General features: G+C 43.8%; 3 protein-coding genes across 23 annotated transcripts in view; 1 reads left to right on the top strand and 2 right to left on the bottom strand.

The window, feature by feature from the left end:
* Positions 1-3301: 3301 nt before the first annotated feature.
* LOC310672477 (epoxide hydrolase 3-like) lies at positions 3302-10068 on the bottom strand. 2 transcript variants are annotated; one of them, XM_083429702.1, is made up of 8 exons: positions 9783-10068; positions 8189-8450; positions 7715-7800; positions 6904-7079; positions 6541-6669; positions 5824-5927; positions 4470-4609; positions 3302-4042 (listed from the first exon to the last, which is right to left on the bottom strand). In XM_083429702.1, the coding sequence occupies exons 2-8, from the start codon at positions 8429-8431 to the stop codon at positions 3823-3825; spliced, it is 1098 nt and encodes a 365-aa protein (XP_083285828.1). In that variant the 5' UTR covers positions 8432-8450; positions 9783-10068; the 3' UTR covers positions 3302-3822. The 2 variants fall into 2 exon arrangements, with proteins under 2 accessions (XP_083285828.1, XP_083285827.1); XM_083429701.1 differs by lacking the exon at positions 9783-10068 and adding an exon at positions 9230-9372.
* The window catches only part of LOC310672482 (uncharacterized protein), a 36834-nt gene continuing 23626 nt past the window's right edge, over positions 9604-22811 (top strand). For 16 of the 19 annotated variants that reach the window (XR_014508600.1, XR_014508601.1, XR_014508602.1 and 13 more), the window contains exons 1-2: positions 9604-9744; positions 12295-12352. Coding sequence is in view for 2 of the 19 variants with exons in the window: in XM_083429708.1 (XP_083285834.1) it covers positions 12308-12352 (45 nt within the window). In the remaining 17 variants the exon portion in view is untranslated. Of the gene's footprint in view, positions 9745-12294; positions 12353-15656; positions 15738-22811 lie in introns of all 19 variants that reach the window. The other 3 variants (XR_014508598.1, XR_014508599.1, XM_083429709.1) reach the window with 1 other exon arrangement.
* BRD4 (bromodomain containing 4) overlaps positions 17022-22811 on the bottom strand; it is a 42966-nt gene continuing 37176 nt past the window's right edge. For both annotated transcript variants that reach the window (XM_083429667.1, XM_083429668.1), the window contains exon 19: positions 17022-21894. In XM_083429667.1, the coding sequence (XP_083285793.1) occupies positions 21826-21894 (69 nt within the window). In that variant the 3' untranslated portion in view covers positions 17022-21825. The remainder of the gene's footprint in view (positions 21895-22811) is intronic.

Consider the following 22811-nt stretch of genomic DNA (forward strand, 5'->3'; position numbering starts at 1 on the left):
ACCCGCCTTAACTGCCCCTTCCTCAATGCTGCCCTTACAGATTTCCATAAAGGAGATAGATTTTGGTGGTGGAGCTGCAAGACAGCAATATTTTCATCAAGATTCCAAGGCCTGATATATATGGTTCTTGAATTGAATGCTCCCCCATTTAAAAAGTAATTACCTGGCATAGAAAATTAAAAAGCTTGTCTGGGAAAAAGGCTAATCAAGAACTCCTCTCCTTGACATTTAACTTTGCATGCTCCAGGTTTAGACACACACACATGTGCTCGCTTGAAGCAACCACTTGCCTCCTAGCTTCTCTGCAGATGATTCATTAGCACCTCTGATCACATGCCTGGCAGAAAATAGTGATTCTGGAACGGAAAATAGCATGAGTTTCATATTTGCTAATACATTATACGCTAAGCTGAAGCAAAAGATGCTCTGCTCTACATTTTAAAACGTGTGTTAACATTAGCGCCATTGTGCCCCATGTTTTGTTTATGTTATTTAAATATTTATTTTCTTATATATCTAAGTTACACATTTATATTCCACCCTTTCTCCAAAGGAGCCCAGGGTAGCAGACCTGTCAATATAAGAACTATGCAGTTGTTTATTCAGTATACAGTGGGAGCTATACAATGATGATGCTAGACCATATTATCATTACAGTGGTACCTCGGGTTAAGAACTTAATTCCTTCTTAGGACTTCCTGTTTCCAGCGGTGGAAAATGGCTGATCCCACACAATCGGACCTCAGCCGTTCCGATAATTCAGGGCTGATATGGGGGTAATTATCCCTGGCAGCCTCCCCAGGGCAGGGGAGGACTGTCTCAACGACCCGCGGTCTGCCCCAGATTGCCGATGTGGCAGATGGCAGGGGCACTGGGTCATGGAGCTAGGGACGGCTGACACTCCTGTGACGCCGCCCCATAGCCGGACGCATCTGTTTGGGAAAATATAAAGATTTGGAAAACAAACAGACACGCTCTGAACTGAAGAAGCTGGAAAAAACCTGCAGTATCTACAGTCTCTGGTGCAAAAGATCGAACTTCAAAAAGATCCTCATCATGACGTTTGGAATGTGGAGGGGCTTGGTATGTAAAAAAACATTATTTTATCCTTAACATCAACAATCCGTAATGCATGCCAAGCCTCATTAAGAACTTAAATTGCTCTTCAAAAGTGAGTTCAGATGGACTTTCATATATAATTGGGATCTACTCGCAGCCACTTCTTTTTTAAGACCGGAAATGTCTGTTAAAGACGAAAACAAAGGACAAAATGGCTTCTACCCACTACGTCGTTACTGAAGATCTGAAATACTTTCCCTGATTAAAAGAAACAGGAGCCAACGGATGGTTGGTTATAAAGACTGGAAACAATATTACATACACAACTGTTTGCAAAAAGATGCTTTTTTGATTACGAGCGAGTGAGAGGGCTAAATGGATGTCTGGCAGCCCCCCTCTAGGGCCCGGAGGGGGGACTGGGAGGATTCCAAAGGCCAATTGCTAACTGTCTGATATATTGCTACTCTGCAAACAATCTGTTTAAGATAAATCAACAAGGAGGTTACAGAAAGAAATTTCTCTCTGTTTCTTTGATAACACCTGGACGGGAAAGATTAACGATCTGGGAGCTGCCAAAATAACAACTCTCAAAGAGCTGACCAGAACTTTGAAATTGGATGCAATTAAATGAAGCGGCACGATGAAAAAACAGTCGAAGGAGTACTACATACGGACAAATCTGCACTCCATAGAAAAAAAAAGTATCTGCTTTCTGACATGAATAAGGATCGTAGAACCAGAGTCAAAATGTGGAAGGGAAAAATCGGACATGGAATTATGAATAACATTGAGGATGATGAGAGGCAGGACTATGATGTTGAATGCACTTCGAAATTCAGACCGTGGGAAGTCAAAACAAAATTATTACAATTTGGAAGACAATTGGACCTTTTTTAAATTTTTTTTTATTTTTTATTAGATTTGATTTGATATGTTAATTGGATGTTTTCATTGGAAAATTAATAAACGCTTAAAAAAAAAAAGAACTTAATTCCTTCTGGAGGTCCATTCTTAACCTGAAACTGTTCTTAACCTGAGGTACCACTTTAACTAATGGGGCCTCCCACTGCCGCCGCACGATTTCTGTTCTCATCCTGAAGCAAAGTTCTTAACCCGAGGTACTATTTCTGGGTTAGTGGAGTCTGTAACCTGAAGCGTCTGTAACCTGAGGTACCACTGTATTTATTTGATAATATGCAGCATTAACCACAGCAATTGAATGCCAACATAAACCCTAGTTTAAAAAAGCTGAAGGTAAAACAAGACAGCCTGTTAAGACTTCTTGAAGCTTGGTCTGCGGAAAACAGACAGGTGGAAAGGCAGAATCCTTTCCTCATCTGCTAGAACTTGCTGATTGTGCTTTGGCCATAGGTTGCCTTGAGCCTAGCCTGGCCCTCAGATCCTGGTACCTCTGAACTATCAGATGTCTGCCGAGGGTCAAAACTACATGCAACTTTCAAGGGCACAAAGCAGTTTGGCGGGAGTAATGTTCAGCAGAAAACCACTCCTGGTAACTCATCTGGATTGGAAGCATATTACAGATTAGGGCCTTGTGGCTGCTTTTCCTCCAAAATAAAAATAAGCAAGTCAAGCACACTTGTTTAAACTCAAAACATCACAGGTAATTTGGCCCAGAGTAGTATTAGGAACTGCCACTCCATCCCTGACTCAATTCTTGCCTCTGCACAGCAGCAGCATAGCTGGCAGCACAATTCACACTAGAAGCTCTTGAACCTTTAACTTGCAATTCTAGAGAATATGCCCAAAGGGCACATCTGCTTTGTGCCAACTTCAGACTGCCACCATTCGGAGCATCAGGTCCATAACACTTGTAGTATCAAAACTCCTCTTTATTATGGAGGCTGCTTCATGGGCAGACATTCTCTCCCAGAGCAATGACTAGCTTTAGTCCTGGCAGATGTGAAGCTTCCACCCAGTTGTGTTCCTATAAGTCACCTATATATGTTCCTTTTGCACATATGTACACACCCACTGGGGGTCTTCTTGTCGTTTCTCCAGTCCACCACATGCAGGATGAGGCACACACTATGAGATCAATCACTGCACCCTCTCTTTGGCATGAGCCGTGGATTAATTCAAGCCTCTTCTTAAGACATCCAACTAATTGCCCCAAGCGTTACCAAGATGTTCTCAGGCACAGTCATGTTCCCAGGTAATATCACATGTTAAGAAGCAGCTTCCTCCTAATGTGTCATTAACTCATTCCAGGTAGACAGTGAAGTAAGAAGGCTGAAAACATTTATTTCAATGTGATCCATGCCAAGGGTCGCTTTCCTGTGTAGTTTGCCAGGGTAGTAAGATGCCATTGAAAATGGGTGTGAAACAGCAACAGGGAACATAGCTTCGCTCCAGATTCTGCTGTGCTAAGGCACACCCAACAAAAAAACAATACAGAAGGAAAAGCTGTGCTCTTCTGTGAGTATTAATGCCTGTATACTACAGAGGGAGGGAGCTGGAAGACCTGTTGAATGCAACTGCTGTGCAGTTTCACCATCAGGAAGCCCATATCAGAAACCCTGAAGCAAATCCTTTTTATTGTAGTGCAACGGAACACAGACTTGCAGTAAAACCAGTTAAAAGTTGCATGTGACTCATGTTCCAATATAGGATAGAAACATTCCACTGGGCACAGAGAAGGACCAGATCTCCAGTGTCAGGTCAAATGGCTGTTCTTGTAATTTCCTGCATGCTGGGTGGCAGGAATGCTTGTAGTGCACAGAGCAGTCACTGCCTCTTTCCATCTCAGTCTCTCTGAAGGAGGAAAGCCCACATCAGTTGATTGACTTTTTCAGGTTGCTCCTCACTGACCCAGTGGCCGGCTTCAGGGATGAGCTGCACCTTGATGTTCTTGCACACCTTCTGCTCCATGGGTATGACAAGCCCTTTTTCCAAGAATACATCCTTTTCTCCCCAGATCAGCAGGGTGGGCACCACAATATCCTTGCACTTTGAACGAACCCAACTGTAGAAGAAGATACACAGAAAAGAAATCTGCAAATTGGCATTGGACATAAATCAGTTCACCATTTTGCGCCACTTATCAGAGTTGTGTCACTTTCCACCCTAGGGAGGCTCATGCACTGCAGCCATGACATAATCAGGAGGCAGCACACCCACACTTTAATTCCAATTCTATAAATGAACATTCTTTTAGAAATTAAAGTATCTCAGAATGGTCACAATATTTTCTCATCCCCTTTCCTGAAATTTAAATACAGATTGGTGGAGGAGGAAGAGTGTTTTGCCCCTCAGCACCACATGATCCGACAAAGAATTTGGTGCCGTCCAATTATTAGGAGCAGAAGGCTACTGCTGCCAAGCAGTTTCTTCCTCTGCGAAAAAATGCCAATCCCACCCATTATCAAAGCTGGGAATAAATGGTCTCTCACGTGGACATGTTCCTGTAGTAATTCATGGGTGGTTCTAGACCCCTGTCCTTCGAAAGGCCATACAGGTAAGCCTCCAACTCCTCCTCTGTCAGATGATTCTGGTCTCCCGTCTTCTTGCTAGCCATAACAGACTTTATTAGCTGTAGAGAAAAAGACACAGCAGCATGTAGAGGCTAATTAAATGCACACCTCCTTGTCCTGTACAATACAGTCTCCTCAATAAGGCAGAGGCAGCTCATGCTACTAGAAAGCTTTGTAAAAAAATATTTCCTTAAACCACCTTGGGCAGGGCAAAGGAGTAAACAGTGTTGCTTCCTTTTAAAAACAAAAAACTGTCCCTGCCCATATGTCTTTACCTGATAGATCAGCTCAGTAATATTTAAAGCTTTTCCCAGCCTGCCTTCCTCCACTATCCACACAAAGGTAATCTACTGATCTTCACATGAGTGAAGACAAATGCACTAGCTCCATCCTATGGTCCACAAGCTGGAGGGTAACCATCTGCAGCAGGGAGACTTTTCTACTTGACTCAGGTAGGCCTCCCATGCAATGTAGATTTTCCAGGGCTCTACATCACAAGAGGAGCCTACATAAAGAGCAGCCTCCCTGTCACAGATTGGCACCCTCCAAATAATCCAGAGAGGGTATCAAAGCAAATGTACTTGTGCCTGCTCACATATCCCACTAGTTCATAGTATGCAATGTCTGAATAGGTTATGACTGCCCCTTGTTTAGCGTAAATACAGTTGTACCTTGGTTCTAGAATGTAATCCATTCCAGAAGTCCATTTGACTTCTGAATGTTCTAAAACCAAGGCACAGCTTCCGAATGGCTGCAGGAGCTTCCTGCACTCAATTGGAAGCTGCAGAAGCTGCGTTGGAAGTTCGGGTTCCAAATAATGTTTGAAAACTGGAACACTTCGGGGTTTTCTGTGTTTGGGAGCCAAAACGTACAAGTACCAAGGCGTTCGATAACCAAGGTACAACTGTACCACCACTCTTTCAAATTTCTTACAGGTGAGCTTTAAACACAAGGCACTCTCTATATGGAGTGAGGCTGGGGTGGAGGGGGCAGAAGAGACAGGGTTATGCTTCTTACAAACCAAAGCAGAGAGAATCACCCTTCATGCAGAGCTGAAAGCAGCCTGGCAGAAGGGTTTGGGATATGCCCATGAAACACATTTGAGATTTGTAGCTCAGCATTGAGCGAAGAGAATGAACAGTCACCAGCAGAGAATAAAGCGCTTTGGCTTCACAAAGTTACACAGACAGCTTGGAAAAGAGATTTGCTGTATTTATAATTCCTAATGCAAGAAGGCATGAATGGTGAGGCAAACTCCCCACCCTGCACTCACATAGAAGTCATCTAAGGACCACAGGAGCTCTGGCAGCTTTGGCAGCTGGAACAGGAACATGTAGTTGGATCGCAGCAGCTGGGTGGGATATCGTGAAAAATATTCTGCAAGGTGGAAGGGAAAATAAGTTGCCCTGCCACACATTAAGTATCACCAGAACTACTCATCAAGAGAACCAATATATGGCCCTTTGTTTTTTCTTTTTATTTGCTTTTGCATCTATTTTGTGCAAAACTGAAATAAAAATACTTTATAAAAAAAGAAACAAAATCACCACAACCAGAAAACTATCTTCAAAATAGAGGGCTCACCTGGGGTTGCTCTCATCTATTTCCCTTTAACATCTGGATCAACTTGCAGTCTAAGCAGTGGGGGGGGGGGGGAGCTGGGTGGCTGTGTTTTTTAATGTACTCCTAGTACAAGGCTTCCATCTAATCATAAGCCGTGGTGGTGTGTTGGTGTCAGGCACTTGGATAGATCAGACAACCTCCCTTCTTCCTCCAAAAAGAGCTGTAGTGTAACAGTGATGGCTTATGCAGGCTCTGCATCCTAAGGGCAATGCAGTCACAGTAACTATTTAACTGTGCAGCAGGGACTAGTCCCTGGCAGATCCAGGCTCCTCTCTCCCTTTTCCAATTCTGCTTAGAATTAATTAGTGAATGCCAAAAGCTGCACACAATCGTAGTGAGTACCAAATCCCGATAGCACAAGACTCACCTGCTAAGACATGTGGTTGAACTGCATTCATAATAATAAGCTTCTCTACCAAATTGGGGTAACAGGCAGCAAACTCAGAAGCTATGGATCCACCCCAGTCATGCCCCACCAGGATGCACTTAGAAATCTCTAAAAGACAAATAAAAGACATCAGAACAGAGACAATGTGGACAGGTATCAGCCTACTTAACAATTCCCCAACCCAAACACCGATTCATTTCAAGGAAGCCCCATTAAGCATCAATGTAACATTTGAAAGCTTAAGTATGTTGAATGCATGGCCCTCTCCTCCCATTGCCAGTAGCCAAGCCACTGCAGTGGCAAACCGGACCCTTCCTCCAAAACAACCATTTTCACTCTCACCATTCTTCTCACTGGGGCTCAGAGCAACAATGACACCATGTACATCTGCCAGAAGAGCTTCCCTCTGATAGTGCTCAGAACCAGCTGGTGCGTCGGAAAAGCCATAGCCTCGCAAATCGAGGGCCACCACCTTAAATGCCCGCTTAAACTCCTGCAATTGATGGCGCCATGCAAACCTGTTGAAATACAGCCAAATCACAATGGGATTAAGTAGAGAGGAGAGCTTCCCTGCTCTGCAGATTTTATAGTTTTTGCCTCTCCATTTGTTGTATATATATGTTTTGAATAATGGCTCACCCCTTGTTGTTCATCTGTTCCATCAGGCTTTTGGGAATTGACTGCTTTTAATGAAAGGACTGGTGTTGTTTTTGTTGTACTTATTCATATGCTTTAAATAGATTTTATATCTGTATATAGTTTTAATTCTATTAAGATTTAATTGTTTTTAATGATAGTTTTTTTCTATGTTTTTAGCTATTCTTGTTTTTAATCGGAAAGCCACCTTTAGTCTTGTCAGGAAGAAAGGCATGGTAATAGCAATACTACTGGTGAACACCTGATGGTCATTCACTGTGCATCATAGAAACTTGATAGCATGTAGCTGAGTAACATCATCTCCTCTAGGTCATTTCCTTAGGGAAGTTAATCCTTCTGTTCAATACCTTCTCCTTAACTTTGCAGTAAACTCCCTTAACACATTGGCCAACAGATCTGTAGGCTGACTTCCTGCATGAGCCACACCTGCAGTAAATTGATATCAGCTCCAGACACTGCACTTCTTCTAACTACCACACAGCACAGCGACACTTACCAGTTCTGGGGAAATCCATGCAAGAAAAGCATCAGCTGGGCTCCTTCCTCGCCAGCAGCAACATAATGGAGACGCAGCCCTGAGTTCTTGAGCCCCCAAAGGACAGAGAAATAGGACAGTTACACACAGACAAGAGCTCAGTGACAATAGCTCAAGAGTTTTGCATGCATAGAGTGACAGGTTCACAATCTGTGACATCTCCTTTTAAGAGGCAGCTGATGAGAAACACTCTTTGCCCCTAAGACTTTGAAGAACAGCTGTTGGTCACCGTTGAAAACATCAGGCTAGAGGGTCAAATAGTTTGACCTGGCAATAGGCTGTTTCCTATGTTACTCCCAGTCTCTCAAATACACCAGCAGCCCAGAATCCTGCCTTCACATCCTGCTTCAGCTGCTGTCTGTGAGCACCTGACTGTGGCTAGGAGCACCTGACTATGGCCTCCCCCCCCCCCCACTTTCCTGTCACTGTACTCACTTTTAGCGTGACAAAGCCATGCTCCCCATACGAGGCATCAGTGAGGCATCTTGGTGGAGTCCCCCGCCTCTTCTTGCGGAGCACCTGGAAAGGGCCCGTAGACACCACCTGCCATAGGGCCCACCAACAGTAGAAGACAGCAGCAAGGCAACCGGCACTATACATAGACAGCCAGGACATAACATTAAAGACCTTCAGCATCAGGTATGTGGGGACCAGCAAGAAATGTGTGAGAGATGCCATCCCCTCCTGTTGTCCGGCGCTGCAAGAGAGAGGCCACAGCTCAGGGGTAGATAACATGCTTTGTATGTCAATGATCTCAGGTTCAATGCCTGGCATCTCCAGTTGGGACAAGATGCCAATCAATGGCTTGATTTGGTATAAGGTAGTTTCTTATAGGAGGATTCTTTTTTTAGATGCTATTGAGAATGTCTTTAGGCCACACACTCAAACACACGCATGACAGTTTAAGTAACTAACAAAACATTATTCAAGTTTCAAGGATGGTACAGGGTGCCTAGGCAGACATTACTAGGTCGACGTCAGAAATCGAGTTCTTCCCTTTGAAGCAACAAGATGCAAAATCTCTCTCGGGATGCGACCTATAATGAGCAGGGCAGAATCTCGCACAAAAGCTACAGGTGGCATAGCAGGGAGGGCGGGGGGAATCCCCTGGCACAACAAACTAAGTGCACTAAGCCTGCAATCCTAACCCCATATACCTGGGGGCCAACCCAAGTGAAATCAACAGGACTTCCTTCTGAGTAGACATAGTTAACGACAGCGCCTCCTTCCAGCAAGGCTGGATAAGAGAGGTCGCTATCTTATCTTCCTGCCAGGCTTGTTACAAACGGAGTCCTGCCTTGGGGCCAAAGGCTAGGAGGCCGTTTCCACGGAAATTCCACAGAAAGTCTCCCGTCGGCAATCCTCCCGAAACCCACATCGGATGATCGCCCCGCTGACTCAGGTGGCGGAGCCCATGCAATTCCTCCTACCAGTCAGAAGAGTGCTAATCCTAACCCGTCTTGCCACTTTTCCTACCTGCAAGAAGTGAGGAAAGCCACTCAAATTCTGGCGCCAAACAACCCTTTGGTAGACGGTGCCTCGAATTCAGCTCCCCGAAAAGGTGAGCCCCGTAAGTAGCTCTGCCTGCTCCCCCATCGATCTCCTACCTACACTCTCACCTTGCCGCTCCTGCCTCCGTTTAAAAAGCCGCAACTCCAGCTCCTCCCCCCTGCGAAGGCCGCTATCTCTGCGCTAGTGGGAAGAAGCTCTGCAGCTGCGGGCGGGGAAGGCAAAGGAGTTGGAGCGCCTCACGCCTCGGGGCCTCGCGCTCTCGTCAATGCAGCGTCGGGCGCAGAGCTCCGCCCCGTCAGAGCGACCAAGAGGGCAAAGCCCACTCGGGGGGTGAGAGGCGGTTGTTGTTGCTCCCGGCAGCTCCCCGCTCGCCTGGCGGAGCTCGGGGCGCCGCTTCGACTCCGCGCCCGCCGAGAGGGCCCTGACCTCGCCCGAAGGAGACTCCGTTTCTAGCATGGCGGCTGGCAAGAGAGAGCCGGGTATTGGCCGAGTTCTTTTTCCTCAAGAAAACCCCCACCTGTTCAGGCCCGCTTAACTCCCAGGAACCTCGCAGGGATTCAAGGAGGGGAAGTGGAACCCCGCCCGACGCACAAACCGCCTTTTCTTTCATTTAGTTGAAGGGCCCCACTCGGATTCAAACCATGGGCGTAGCCAAGCCCCACATAATCCATACAGATCTGATGTTCTGCCCCCCTAACAAAAAACCTGGCTACGCCCATGGTTCCACCTCAACGCCGACCCCATGGCCTTTCCTATAGAGCGGAGTAACCGACCCCGTTGTTAGACTCGAAGCAGATGCAAATTTAAGGCTTTTTTAGCTCTCCCGGGCAGACTGAACACGTTTGCTTTAGTTTTGTTTATATATCTAACAGATCTACCCCCAAACGGTTTGCCATAAATATTAAAATTACCAATAAAAACAAAGCAATTAAAACATTTAAACATAATTAAAATTAATGGTAAAGGAGATTAAAGCACGTCAGCATAGGTGCGTCCTGGCAGGTGTACTTTGGGATATAAACAGGAAAAGACAGGAATTCAACCTGGGCGAGTTAAAAGTAACCACCCACATACCACCACAGGTGGATTGGGGCCGAAGCGTATTATTAGTAACAGAACATAATACAAGAATGTAGTTTGATATTAAACAAAACATTCATTCCCAACTAGCTGTATGTTTTACAATAGGTGTAAAATGCTTGGTCCTACTCATTTGGGGCTTTATAGCTTATGGGGAAAGCAGCTGGGGAGGGGGAATATAATAAAGTGTATAAAATTATGCATGGTGTAGAGAAAGGGACAATAGGGACGGTTTTTACTTCATATAACGCTATAACCTGTTAAATGGTGGGAGACTCAAAAGTACTTAACACAATGCATAGTAAATGCGGAAGTTGCTACCACAAGAAATGGTGATAGCCACCAATTTAGACAGCTTTAAAATGGGATTAAGGGACACAGGTGGCGCTGTGGGTTAAACCACAGAGCCTAGGGCTTGCCGATCAGAAGGTCAGTGGTTCGAATCCCCACGATGGGGTGAGCTCCTGTTGCTCGGTCCCTGCTCCTGCCAACCTAGCAGTTCGAAAGCACGTCAAAGTGCAAGTAAATAAGTAGGTACCGCTCCGGCGGGAAGGTAAACTATGTTTCTGTGCGCTTCTCTGGTTCACTTAGTCATGCTGGCCACATGACCCGGAAGCTGTACGCCGGCTCCCTCGGCCAATAAAGCAAGATGAGCACCGCAACCCCTAAGTCGGTCACGACTGGACCTAATGGTCAGGGGTCCCTTTACCTTTACCTTAAAATGGGATTAGATAATTCCTGGAGGGTAGGGTTATCAAGGTCATGGTAGCTACCTGCTACCTTCAGTCTACCTCTGAATACTAGTTCCTTGGTAACAGCAGCAGAGTTCTGTCATGGTCATGCTGTGCTTGTGGGCTTTTCAAGAGTTAAGTTCAGCAATGATAGCTGGTGAAAATATCAGGATGCACATCCTCATTCTCAGGATGCATTAAGCGTCACATGCTAAAATGGGTGGAGGAAACGGAATCCTCTGCTTAGCTCATATAAATAGTATTGCTTGTTAGATAAGTTGATTTGGACATCACCAGCTCATGAAGGTTGTGAAATTGCCCATGAACTGGAGTCCTGATGCATGTAATCCAAAAAACCCATTTTACTCGGTAGAAATCTGAAAATATATACAGTATAACAAATTATTGAATTAAAAACAGAAGCAAAAACGTCAAGAGCCAGCACTAACAATATATTAAAGAGAAAAAAGAATACAAAACTTAATGTTTAAAAAGGAATGTTTTCAAGCTACCCCCCCCCCAAACACACATTGCTTCCCCAGATTTCCTGTTGTAAAAAAAGAGCAAAGGACAAAGCTGAGTTATTGCTTCCCCTCCCGAAGGTGCTTTCAGCTATACATCATTGGTGAACAGAAAGCTTTTATGGCAGAAACCAGTGTTTTACATCTGGCTCTGGCCTCAGTACCATCAGAAACCACAGGGCTTCACTCACTGCACCTCCCTGGTATAAGAACTATTTGTTTCAATGATTGGTACCAACCACACCATAATTATCCAACTAAATGGGTGGCATTAAGTGAACCCTTACATTACTGAGCTATTCCCACGCAATCTTGGGGACTGAAATTCGTCAGAAAACGGGCACTCCCTCTTTCAGTGGCATGTTCCTGCAAAGGTGGGTGGGCAGCAAGGTATACTTGCCCTGGAACTCGGAGGACTAAGTTGGTGGGAGGGGGGCTGCCATGGATGGGCTGCTTTTATGTTTGAGTTTATAACTTTATTCTGACAAGACACTTCCCAGGCTTCAGACAAGCTCTGCATGGGCCTGCCACTGGGGTATCACAAAATACTTGCAACATGTTGTAGAAAGTAGACATTTGATAAAACATGGTTAAAATCCTGATTACTGAGACACCCATCTCCTCAGAAGTTAAGTTGCAGGCCTAGGCCATCCTGCTGCTTATATGCCTGACCTTACCTATTTGTTTCACCCTTCAGATGACAGCTTCAGATGTCAGTTTTCCCAGGAGAATACTCAGCTCCCAGTGCAAAACAGGTAAGAAACACAAGACTGCGCAGTTGTGTTAGGGATACTTGCAGCTCTAGGAATAGTCCTAGGTGTCACCATTAAAACCAGCTCTTCAGCACTTTGGACAATTCAATAATAAAACAAAGTTGCTTATTATATCTGCAACAAACTGTTGCAGTATGGAGTGCTGTCTTCCAGGGTACGCTTATCCATCATCCCTCCATGTGTTCTTATTCCCAAACTTAAAACAGCATTCTGTGGCCACTGAGCGTGCTCAATCTCATTGAACTGTGTTTCCTCCCACATGTCTCTTGTACTTCTTCCATGCCAGCTGATACCTTCCTTGGTGTGCACGAATGAACACAAATGTGCCATTTATAGGCTTAAGATGAATATTGCTGCTAGTGTGGCTAAGAACATGCCACTCGCGTTATTAGCAGCTATAATTAATGTATCCTCAATTAAGGATTACAGACTTATTGGCAATACAGTGGTATCTCGGGTTAAGTACTTAATTTGTTCCGGAGGTCCGTTCTTAACCTGAAACTGTTCTTAACCTGAAGCACCACTTTAGCTAATAGGGCCTCCTGCTGCCGCCGCGCCGCTGGAGCCCAGTTTCTGTTCTTATCCTGAAGCATAGTTCTTAACCTGAAGCACTATTTCTGGGTTAGCGGAGTGTGTAACCTGAAGCGTATGTAACCTGAAGTGTATGTAACCCAAGGTACTACTGTAATTACTTGTGGTACATGGGAACATTTCCAGCGCTTGCCATTACTAGGAACGGGTATATAATACCAGGGCTTTTTTTAAAGCTGGAAATCAGCAGAACCTTTTTGGTGCGTTCTGGCAGCCTTTCAGCTCAACAAATTTGGGTGGATGCTCAGCAAGTTTCACCACCTCTTTCTAGAACCTCCCCCCCCCCCATACTACTATATGCAAACTGATACTGAGGTGCATCTGATATGAATAATAATGTGCTTGTTTGTATACTGTTATAAATAACAAGCTATGGCCTCTTAAACTATGTGTGTGGAGTTATTGGTTTTGTTTGTTATTATGGTATGCATTTCTGTGGTTTTATATTGTAAACTGCCCTGTGATTTTCAAATGGATGTTATAGAAATTTAACAATACGCTCTAGTAAGGGAGCCTGTCAATAACCCATTTGATTATATGAGGTATAATCATTCCACCACTGTGAAGAGAACTGTATCATTGTGTGTACCCTGTGGTAATAATAATGAAAATTGGTATTAATCGTGTGTGTGTGAAAATCAGCTCATGTGTTTGTTTCAGTGTCAGCTTTAATTTCCCACCCCTGTCAGAAGAGTTTTGAAGTATGTTCACCTTCCAGGATTGAGGAGAGGTACCCCATCTGCTGTCATACATAAACCCATAAAAAGCAAGCTCATTGGCATACTGGGACTTACTCTGCCTCACAGACAAGGTCTGGTGGAGTGGGGAATCAGCAATTGCAGCAGAAGCTCACCTAGGGTAGGCAACCACATCCTCTCCCTTCTAGGGGGAAGGCAGGGTGGTGCCATGCTCTTCCCCCTCAGCAACGCCAACTGTCTCCACAAATCGTGGAGAAACTGGCAGTAGCGGGCAGCCATGGGAATAGCACTCCACTGCAGCTGCTGCCAGGATTGCCGGCTGCTGCCTGTACTACATACAAAACTATTTGTAGTAAAAAGTATGACTTAATCCAGTAGTCTGTTGTAAAGTGGGACTAAGAACAGAGATTTTTTCCAATTTGTAACGCTTCGCCTGAAAGGGGGGTCATCTGATCAAAATGCCCTTTAAAGCTGCGAATTGGGGAGATCACACAGAACAGAGACTTGAATGTTTTATAGTTCTTCCTTCTACTAGTGGTTTTGTAGGCACCTGCACACTGAGCAACACTGATTCCCCACTTTATATTCTGGCCATGCAACCCTATTACTATTGCTCTGATATTTGATGTAATCAGTCACATAGCAGCTTCAAACGGTTGTCACATCACTACTGTTTTTATCATTCCTGTAGCAATGGTGTGCCCATCATGATAATTCATCTTTGCCAAAATACCAGCTGTTCTAGGGTTTTAAACTTTGAGCAGAATGCAGGAGTGTATCTCCTGGCAGGGGCAGGTTGTAAGGAACATGTTACAGCCCTTTCGTGTATTTCCACTTGTTCCTCAGTGATTTCTGGATACAATTCAATTCAAGATGCTAGTTTGGGTTGCAAAGTCCTTTGATGGTGTACGCCTCTTAAAGATGCTGGTGGTCTTAACACTCAGCTGATACCAGCCCGCTTGAGATTACCATCTGTGTACACTCTCGATGGCAACTTCTGCAATTGCAGGACTTCCTTCCCCTGAAGACTCGGCAGCATCTGAGGATGTTTCAGGATTGTTGCAAACCTTTTTTATTTGGACTGGTTAGGGAGGTAGGATGATGGGTTATATAAAACAATAATAAAAAAAACTTCCTAGTTGGTATTTTTTTACAAAAGTTCACTCAAAGTGAATTAACAACAGCAAATGAATGAATGAATAACATACATTAAAACTAGCATAAAATGAAATAGAGAAAAAATCAAAATCATATTTAAAGGCAGGACTGACACAATACACTCAAGGAGGCAGATAGATTATGGGGGTTATGGCACACTGCTGACCTTATAACATCCTCTGGACCCTTGCCCCTCTTGGCTGATAAAAGCTAGCAGGAAGGTGATTAATGCCTCCTTGTGAGAGGGGGTGGTCCCTGCCTGCTTGAAGTGGTAAAACCACTCCTCAATAAACCCTCCTTCAGTTCAGAAAACCTAACAACTACCAGCCAGTTGCTAACTTCCCTTTAATGAGCAAGGTTCTTGAGTGGGTGGTCGCGGATCATACTCAGGTGCTCTTGGTGGAAACTGATTTTCTAGATCCATTTCAAAGAGGGTTTAGGCCAAAGTTTGGCACATACACTGCTTTGGTTGCCCAGTTTGAGGATCTCTTGTCAGGAGATGGGAAATGTGTCCCTGTTAATTCTCTTCAGCTTCTCAGCAGCTTTCAGTACCATCAACCATGGTATCCTTCTGGAGAGGCTGTCCAAATTAAGGATGGGTAGCATTGTTTTGCAGTGGTTCCAGTCCTACTTGGATGGACATTTCCGGAGGATAATGCTTGAGTGTGGTTTTTTTGCACCATGGAGCCTTCAGTGTGGGGTTCGTCAGGATTTGCTTTTACCCCCTATGCTGCTTAACATTTACATGAAACTGCTGAGTGGGGTTATGCACAAGTTTGGAGTATGTCGTCAGCAATATGCTGATGACACTCAGCTCTACTTTTCCTTTACATCTACAGGTATGGCAGTGGATGTGCTGGAATGTTGTCTTGCCTTGGTAATTAACTGGATGAGAACTAACAAATTGCAGTTCAATCCAGGTAAGACTGAAGCGGTTCTTTAGACTGGGTGGATGGGAGGTTGTCTGCTGTTAATGGGGTTACACTCCCTCTGAACGAGCAGGTATGTAGCTTGGGGGGTGGGTGCTTCTTGATCCTTTGCTGTCACTTGAGGCTGAAGTGGCCTCAGTGGCATGGAGTGCTTTTCATCAGCTTCAGCTGGTGTCCCAGCTGTGCCCCTATCTGGGCAGGGATAGCCTAACTTCTGTGGTCTACTTCTAGGTTAGATTACTGACACGCGTTATAGGTAGGGCTGCCTCTGAAGTCAGTTTGGAAACTTCAATTGGTGCAGAATTCAGGTTGTTCATGGGGCCAAGCTGCCAATTAGCTTCCAGGCCCAATTCAAAGTGCTGGTTTTGATCTATAAAGCCTTTAATGGCTCAGGACTGCAATAGCTCAAGGATCAACTCTTGCCATATGCATTGACCTGGAAACTGCAGTCATCATATGAACCCTTCTTCATGCGCTTCCTCCATGAGAGGGTGGCAACAACAGAAGGAGCATGTTCTGCAGTGGATCTCCATTTGTGGTGTGCTCTCCCCAGGAAGGTCCAGCTAGCGCCTTCATTATCCACCTTTAGCTGCCTAGCGAATACGTTCCTCTTCAACCAGGCCTTGGGCTAATTAATAGACATCCTATACCCTTTAAAATGTGTTGGGCAGGAGGAACAGAGGTTACTGGTGTTTTGGTTTTGTGCTTATTTTTATTATATATTTTGTGCTTTAATCTTGTATTTTTATGCTGTGAACAGCCCTGAGATCTACACAAATTTAATATAAATAAATAAACAAAACATCCTGTTTCTAGTACTGTCTGGCAGCTTTGGATTTTGACTGTGGTCTCCTATTTTAACGGGTTGCAGTCCTGATATTTTAACATTTGGTATGGGGGAGACTTAATTTTTTAAATAAGCATTTATATACCATCAACTTATAAAAAACAGTAAAATAATTAAAACATCATGAAATTATAAAATTATTAAATACAGAACAAATTAGTTTATTCATCAGAGCAAATATAGGTTGCAGTGCTGATATTTCATCATTTGGTATGGGGTAGATTTGAAATATTATTAGAAAACTAATTGCAGTGGCAATTCCTCTACTGGGGAGGGCTTTCAGAGAACTGAGCTTGTACAACATGCAACTGAATTTTGAACTATGAGGGAAACCAGTTGATGAGCTGGGACCCAACATTCAGTGTAGCCTTTGCCAAGTCTTCCTGTACAAGAGCAAAAGATCAAAGAAAAAAAGTGTACTTCATATCTTCAGTACAAATGTTTATTTTTTGCAATGAGAACTGCACAAAAAACCTTTAGTATATAAGTGAAAATTCTATGAATTCCCTTCTACAAATGTCTAAAGTGTTTAATACAAGTTTCAAATTCACTGACATAATTATTTGCCAAGCGTTCCGTGCATTAAGTACAGTGGGATTGTACATTTCTCTTATTCATTTGTACAAGACTGAAGAAGGGGGAAAAATAAACAAGATTACATCATTTAGGCTAGACTCCTACATCTAATGTCTGTAATTGTTAAAATCATACATGGGGTTGGGGGAAGAAAGGGAAATTAAATATGTCTCAGTCTGAATGACAACCAAATTATAAACACAAACATTTTGTAAAAACAGAAAAATAAAACACAAGAATAGCAAAAAATACCTTTGGCAGAAAAAAAAGAATCATGTCCCAACTAACGATATCACCCTATGTTCATCATTCAGAAATGTGTAAAAATAAAATACCAAGTACAGCTTTTAAAAAATTAAAGTAGATAGGTGCAAGCCTGTAAACATTTCAAGAAGTTTGCAAAAGATAGAAAGGAGGGGAGGAGAGTGAGGAAGAAGAACGAGACAGCTGAGTAAGCCACCAATCTAAAAAACTCTATCACTACTTGGAACTCTCAACTACCGACAAGGTTTGGCAAATGTCAAATGCAAAAAGAGGGGTTAACATTAAAAAAGGACTAACCTCACTACTGACTAGATACAAGGGGTGTTGTTCTTTGCATACATATAAATTATATATTTTTAAAATTTTACAGCCGAGGGTGCTCTCTTGGTAGAAGTTCCAGCATCTCCATTTTGTTATGCCTTTATTTTTGTCAGTATGGTGCGGTTTTATTATGTACAATTGTGATGAGCTCATGTGTGACCAACTCTTACAGTGGATGTGAGCTCATCTGTGATCAACTCTTACAGCGGATGTGCACTAAAAGTACCCCAAAAACCCTGAGCTTAAAATTAAAGGAGGGAGATGATCATCCAAAGTGCTTCGTAAAAAGGGCAAGTGGGGGTGGGGGAGACATGGGGGCAAGGAATACTGTGAGAAAGGACTGGCAATGGAAATGAAAAGATCAGAACAACGTTCAGAAGGGAAGCCAAAGTTCCTACTTCCCCATCAAAGATCTGCACAAAAAGAGCCAAGAAGAGAAGATTAAGGCCAGTTAATGAACTTGTGGTAAATAGGATGCGCCAGTGGCACAGGGAAGAGGAGGGGATGCAAGGGGCTCTTTCTACTTAATTCTGAGCCGTGGCCACAGTAATATGAGCCCCCTTTCCCTGACAATTTCTGGGATACAATTTAAAACCAAGGGCTAATCCATCAATTAAACCTTCACAAAGAATCTGCGTGAGTGAGAGATTCAACATCTCGTTCATTCTGAAGTAATAATGCTCACACGCCAGCAGTTAAAGGGTGGAAGCTAGTTTTGTGTACAATCCAGCGTACTGTGACTACCTTTATGCTGGTCCAAAAAATGAACAGCTACACGTTCCCAAGCATACAGTGACCCCCCCAGGCCAGTGCACAGTCCTCAGAAACCCAGCATCCTTTGGACTACACAGTTGCATTTTAAAGCTAAGGGCAATTATTGGCCAGAAATCTAGCCCACTCCTAATACAGATCTGCTGGGCTTGGAGATGGAAGTGCAAACACCCCCTTGGCCTTCTCAAGACTGGCAACTACCAGGAAGAAGGAGAACACAGACAACATTTTGCTTGCTTTAAGCAACTCATGGCGGCAGAAAGCTTGACCAACACCTACTTGCACATCCTTTCAGCAAGGTAATACTCAAACAGCCTTCACAGAGGCTATCTTGGGAGCATCTCTTCTTTAGACACCCCTTCACTCCCTCAAAGTACCCAACTGTCTGGTACTCTACACAGAAAAGCTTCGAGATCTTCTAATGATGTAGAGTTAAAAAGGCACCTTTAGGTAAAAATTCAGTGTGAAGACCAACAGCTCACAAGAATACCAAAGAATCACTGGCCCCTAAATTCAGTCTGTTCCCTTCAGTACATGGCTACTGCTCCATGCACCTCTGACAACTAAGGGCATAGAGATTTAATTGCTCATTGAAAGGCCAAGTCCAAAGTTAGGCTGGGAATGGGTGACACATGGTCTGCCATGCCATCTGACAGTGGCAGCCTATAGCCTGGTATTGGAGCTGTGCAGCAGGCCACAATACACACCTGTTGCAAAAAGACCTGAGATTGATGCTGAAAAGGACCAAAAGATGCAAGGGCAATACTAATCAGAGGCAGTTGAGAGCTACCTTAGGTATTGCCTTTCCCACTCCTCCCAATACACTATGGAAAATCACATGAGGAGTAAGGGTAGTACAGTCTTTTCCAGGTCTGGAGACATGAAGGTAGCCCAGCATAAATTGCTACCTATATTTATGTCATTTTGGACACCACCCTTTCTACAACATACATATTATATAATACAAGGCTGAGTTTATCTCCCATTTGGCCAGTTATAATCTAGTTGGGCAATGCATCTCATATGAGTGTAGAGATGATGGCAAATTATGCAAACTGTCTTTCAAAACTTCTGTCATATGGGAAAATAGGGATGTCTTTGGCTGAACGCGCAGAAGTGAGGTTGGTTTGAGGTGTTCACGCAAAGTGATAGCATCCTCTACAGCAGCTAGCCAGGGAGGGCCCGAGCTGCCAGGAATAAGTACACTGAATAACAGTGTTTGATAGCCCAACCCCACTGACCCAGACTCAGGACAGTTTCTGACAGAACAGTCACATTTTGTCAAGAGAGGTATCAACACAAGCTCTACACTGTCAAATTCTGGGGCCAGGAGGTCCTCCGAGAACACTTGTTTGGAGGAAGAGTACAGAAAGGTGAACTATCTATTCCTTCCTCTCCTTTCACTGGATCCTCAAGGGGTCAGCTGCAGCCAGTCCAAATGCACCAAACCTAAGCACTTTTCAGGCAGCCAAATTTAAAAGAAAGTATTTCACTGACAACATGGGACTTGTCCAAGGCTTGGAGGACCATTGTCCATAAGCAGACAAACCTTGCCTCTTTCTCACTGCAACTGAAGTGGACCAATTTTCACTGCTGGAAGCTACATCATACATTTGCTAAGATTTGTCCACTGCAGGAAGAGGAAGTAACTGAGAGCTATCCCTGCATGATCTTTTCCAACTTTTGGTTTAGTTCTATAGCATGAAACCAGCCATGGGGTAAGATGCCTTCTGGGAAAGTCTTTTCTGAGAAGGCACAAACTGCTTGATACTTTGTCTTCCTACAGTTTCTATGGAATTCTGTTGCTTTAGGATTGCTCCCAGGGAAAGCTTTTCCCAGGTTTGTGACAAGACAGAAACCCTGTTAATTGTGGCCGGAGAATTCCCTTCTCTGCTGGAGCAAGACAGGTGAGGGGGCAAGCTGTCCTTTTGCAGCTTTACCCCCTTAAGTAATTTAATCACAAGCAGGATTTAAAAGAAATGTCAGTACGACACCAACTTTAAAAAAAAAGAGATGAGTTTATTCCATGATCAGTACAGACCAAATGCATATTCACCGTATTAAAGTAAAACCAATTAATTACTCCAGAGATTGGCCAATACTGACACACCAGTATTGTACTGTATAGTGGGTATTTATGGCACATAAACTTGGAACAATTCAAAGAGTAAAATGGAAAAAAAAACACACTAAAGGTGCTGGGAAAACGATCACTGCTAGTGTGTGAGAGAACTCAACTGAAGGCAAGAGGAGCAGGCCTTCCTGCTGATCCAAGTCCACTCCCACTCCCTCCTTGGAGCTGCTCCTTTGCTGTATAAAAACTAATTTAACAGACTCCATGACATTTAAAACCCAAAATGTATCTTTCTGGTATTACAGTTAAAAATATAGATGAAAAGTCTGGAACTGAGCAAAATATAAGCAGTGTCTTTACAGAGTTTGGTGGGCTCACCAATAAAACCCAAACAAATATATGCCAACTATATTCACTATACAATACAGCCACAGTCAAACACTATTGACAGGGTGGGAGATACCCCTGGTGCTAATGTTTTCCCCACTCCAATCCATAATGAAGAGACAAGAATACCCACTCAAGAGCTGAGCAGTGCCAATTTGTCTGGAGGAAAATAAACAGATTGAAAGAAACTGACTTTGGTTGGTAGTCTAGCTCAGATTCCTGGACCTCCACACAATGCTAAAAACAGAAACCTCACTCAAATTGCCAGGTACACTTGACACCTCCGCTAAATTATTCCCTTTTTCACAAGCGAACACTTACAGAGAATGGCTCCCAGCTACAGGCTTGTGGGAAGTTTAGTTAAAGGCAAAGCCAGTGATGACAGGACTCAGAAACAGCTTGTATGTCTTCTTGTACACAGCCTCTCAATGCAGAGTGTCTTGTGCTGCCAGCACACAGCATTGTAGAGTCAAAGACATTCTGTAACTCAGAACTCTTAAGAATAGAAAAGGGGTGAACAGCATTAAGTCCTGGATATACTGCAAGTAAGTTTGGCATAGAGAATATCAAGTGATCAGGGGCACCCTTCCCAGTAACTGCATGTCCACCGACTCAAACCTAGTACAGAGTTGGCTTGTCTTGGTCTTTCTTTCTTCAGTGAGGCGGGGTGGGGAAGAAAATCACATTGTAAGGCAGACTCTGCTGATCCTTCTGAGGCCGCATCTGTCACACATGCAGAAAGGCTGCAGGAATGCTCTCCTCCCAGCCGCCAACAACACTATGGAGAGTCAAAGATTTGCCAGGAAATTAAGGAGTCAGGCAAAGAAAACCAGGCGCTATTAGAAAAGATTCTCTTCAAATATTGCCAACAAATCACTCTGGAAATTCATGTCGATAGTAGCTGCCATCTGGAAAAGAGGAGAGAAGGCAACAGTTACCCAGGTTTGCAGGAAAGGTTATATTCAGATAGCCATCCAGTAGAAAAGGGGCCGTTCTGCTGCAGAACCCACCAGGCAGTGGCAGTCACTGGCCTGCTTGGCCAGGCGCACTGTCTCTTCCATAAAGGGGCAGGCTGAGTTCTTGACTCCAGAAAACCTAGTGAATAGCACAGTATGTTTGGCAGCTCTAAGGAAATCATACCAGACAACATTAAAAGGGCTCCGGCAGATGATGCTTTCTTTTCTGTTATCTATTACACCACTGTCTTATAAAAGAAACAGGATAGAGTGACAGTGTCAGGGAACATGATGTTGAGAAATGTGTGTTTGTATGGGAGAGGGAGAGGGAGAGAGAGAATGAAGAAGGTGAAAGTGGGACAAGAAGGAAGTATAATTAAACTTCAAAGTAGACACCTATGGCTTGGCCCTAAGAAGAGCAAGTTGTGTGTATGAAAGGTTAGGTGGAATAAAGGTCCCCCTTGTGCTGAAGACAAATCTGATTAAACCTCAGTGGCCTGGTTCACACATAACACCAAGCCATAGTTTGGTTAGTCTGAGTAGACTCACTAAAATTAATTAACATGGCTAAATTAGGCCTATTAATTTTAATGGGTCTACTTTGAGAAAAACTTAATGCCACCCACAATGTGAAACTGTAAGTTGTTGTTGGCTTATGAACATGTCTTGTTTTAACTATAGATAGGGGTTATGTCAAAACCCAACAACTCTGCTTAGCTCTGGTTTGTTAGGCCACTGCACTCCAGATGCTCATCAAGCTACAAAGGCACAAGGCAAGAGTGGCATTTAGAAAATAAACCACGCTTTCAAGAAACAAGACATGTCTTGTTTGTTCGTCTGTGAGATAACTCAGCATTTGCTGAAGCCAT

Source organism: Podarcis tiliguerta, assembly GCF_965153285.1.
Source record: "Podarcis tiliguerta genome assembly, chromosome: 2".
Taxonomy (NCBI): domain Eukaryota; kingdom Metazoa; phylum Chordata; class Lepidosauria; order Squamata; family Lacertidae; genus Podarcis; species Podarcis tiliguerta.

What these genes read in the sequence shown, in the direction of transcription:
- LOC310672477 (XM_083429702.1), bottom strand. Translation starts at nt 8,431, where the DNA reads ATGGCATCTCTCACACATTTCTTGCTGGTCCCCACATACCTGATGCTG. An exon ending in TCAACCACATGTCTTAGCAG is followed by an intron (nt 5,928 to 6,540) that starts GTGAGTCTTGTG and finishes TCCACCTTGCAG; the next exon opens with AATATTTTTCACGATATCCC. An exon ending in TACTACAGGAACATGTCCAC is followed by an intron (nt 4,043 to 4,469) that starts GTGAGAGACCAT and finishes CTTCTTCTACAG; the next exon opens with TTGGGTTCGTTCAAAGTGCA.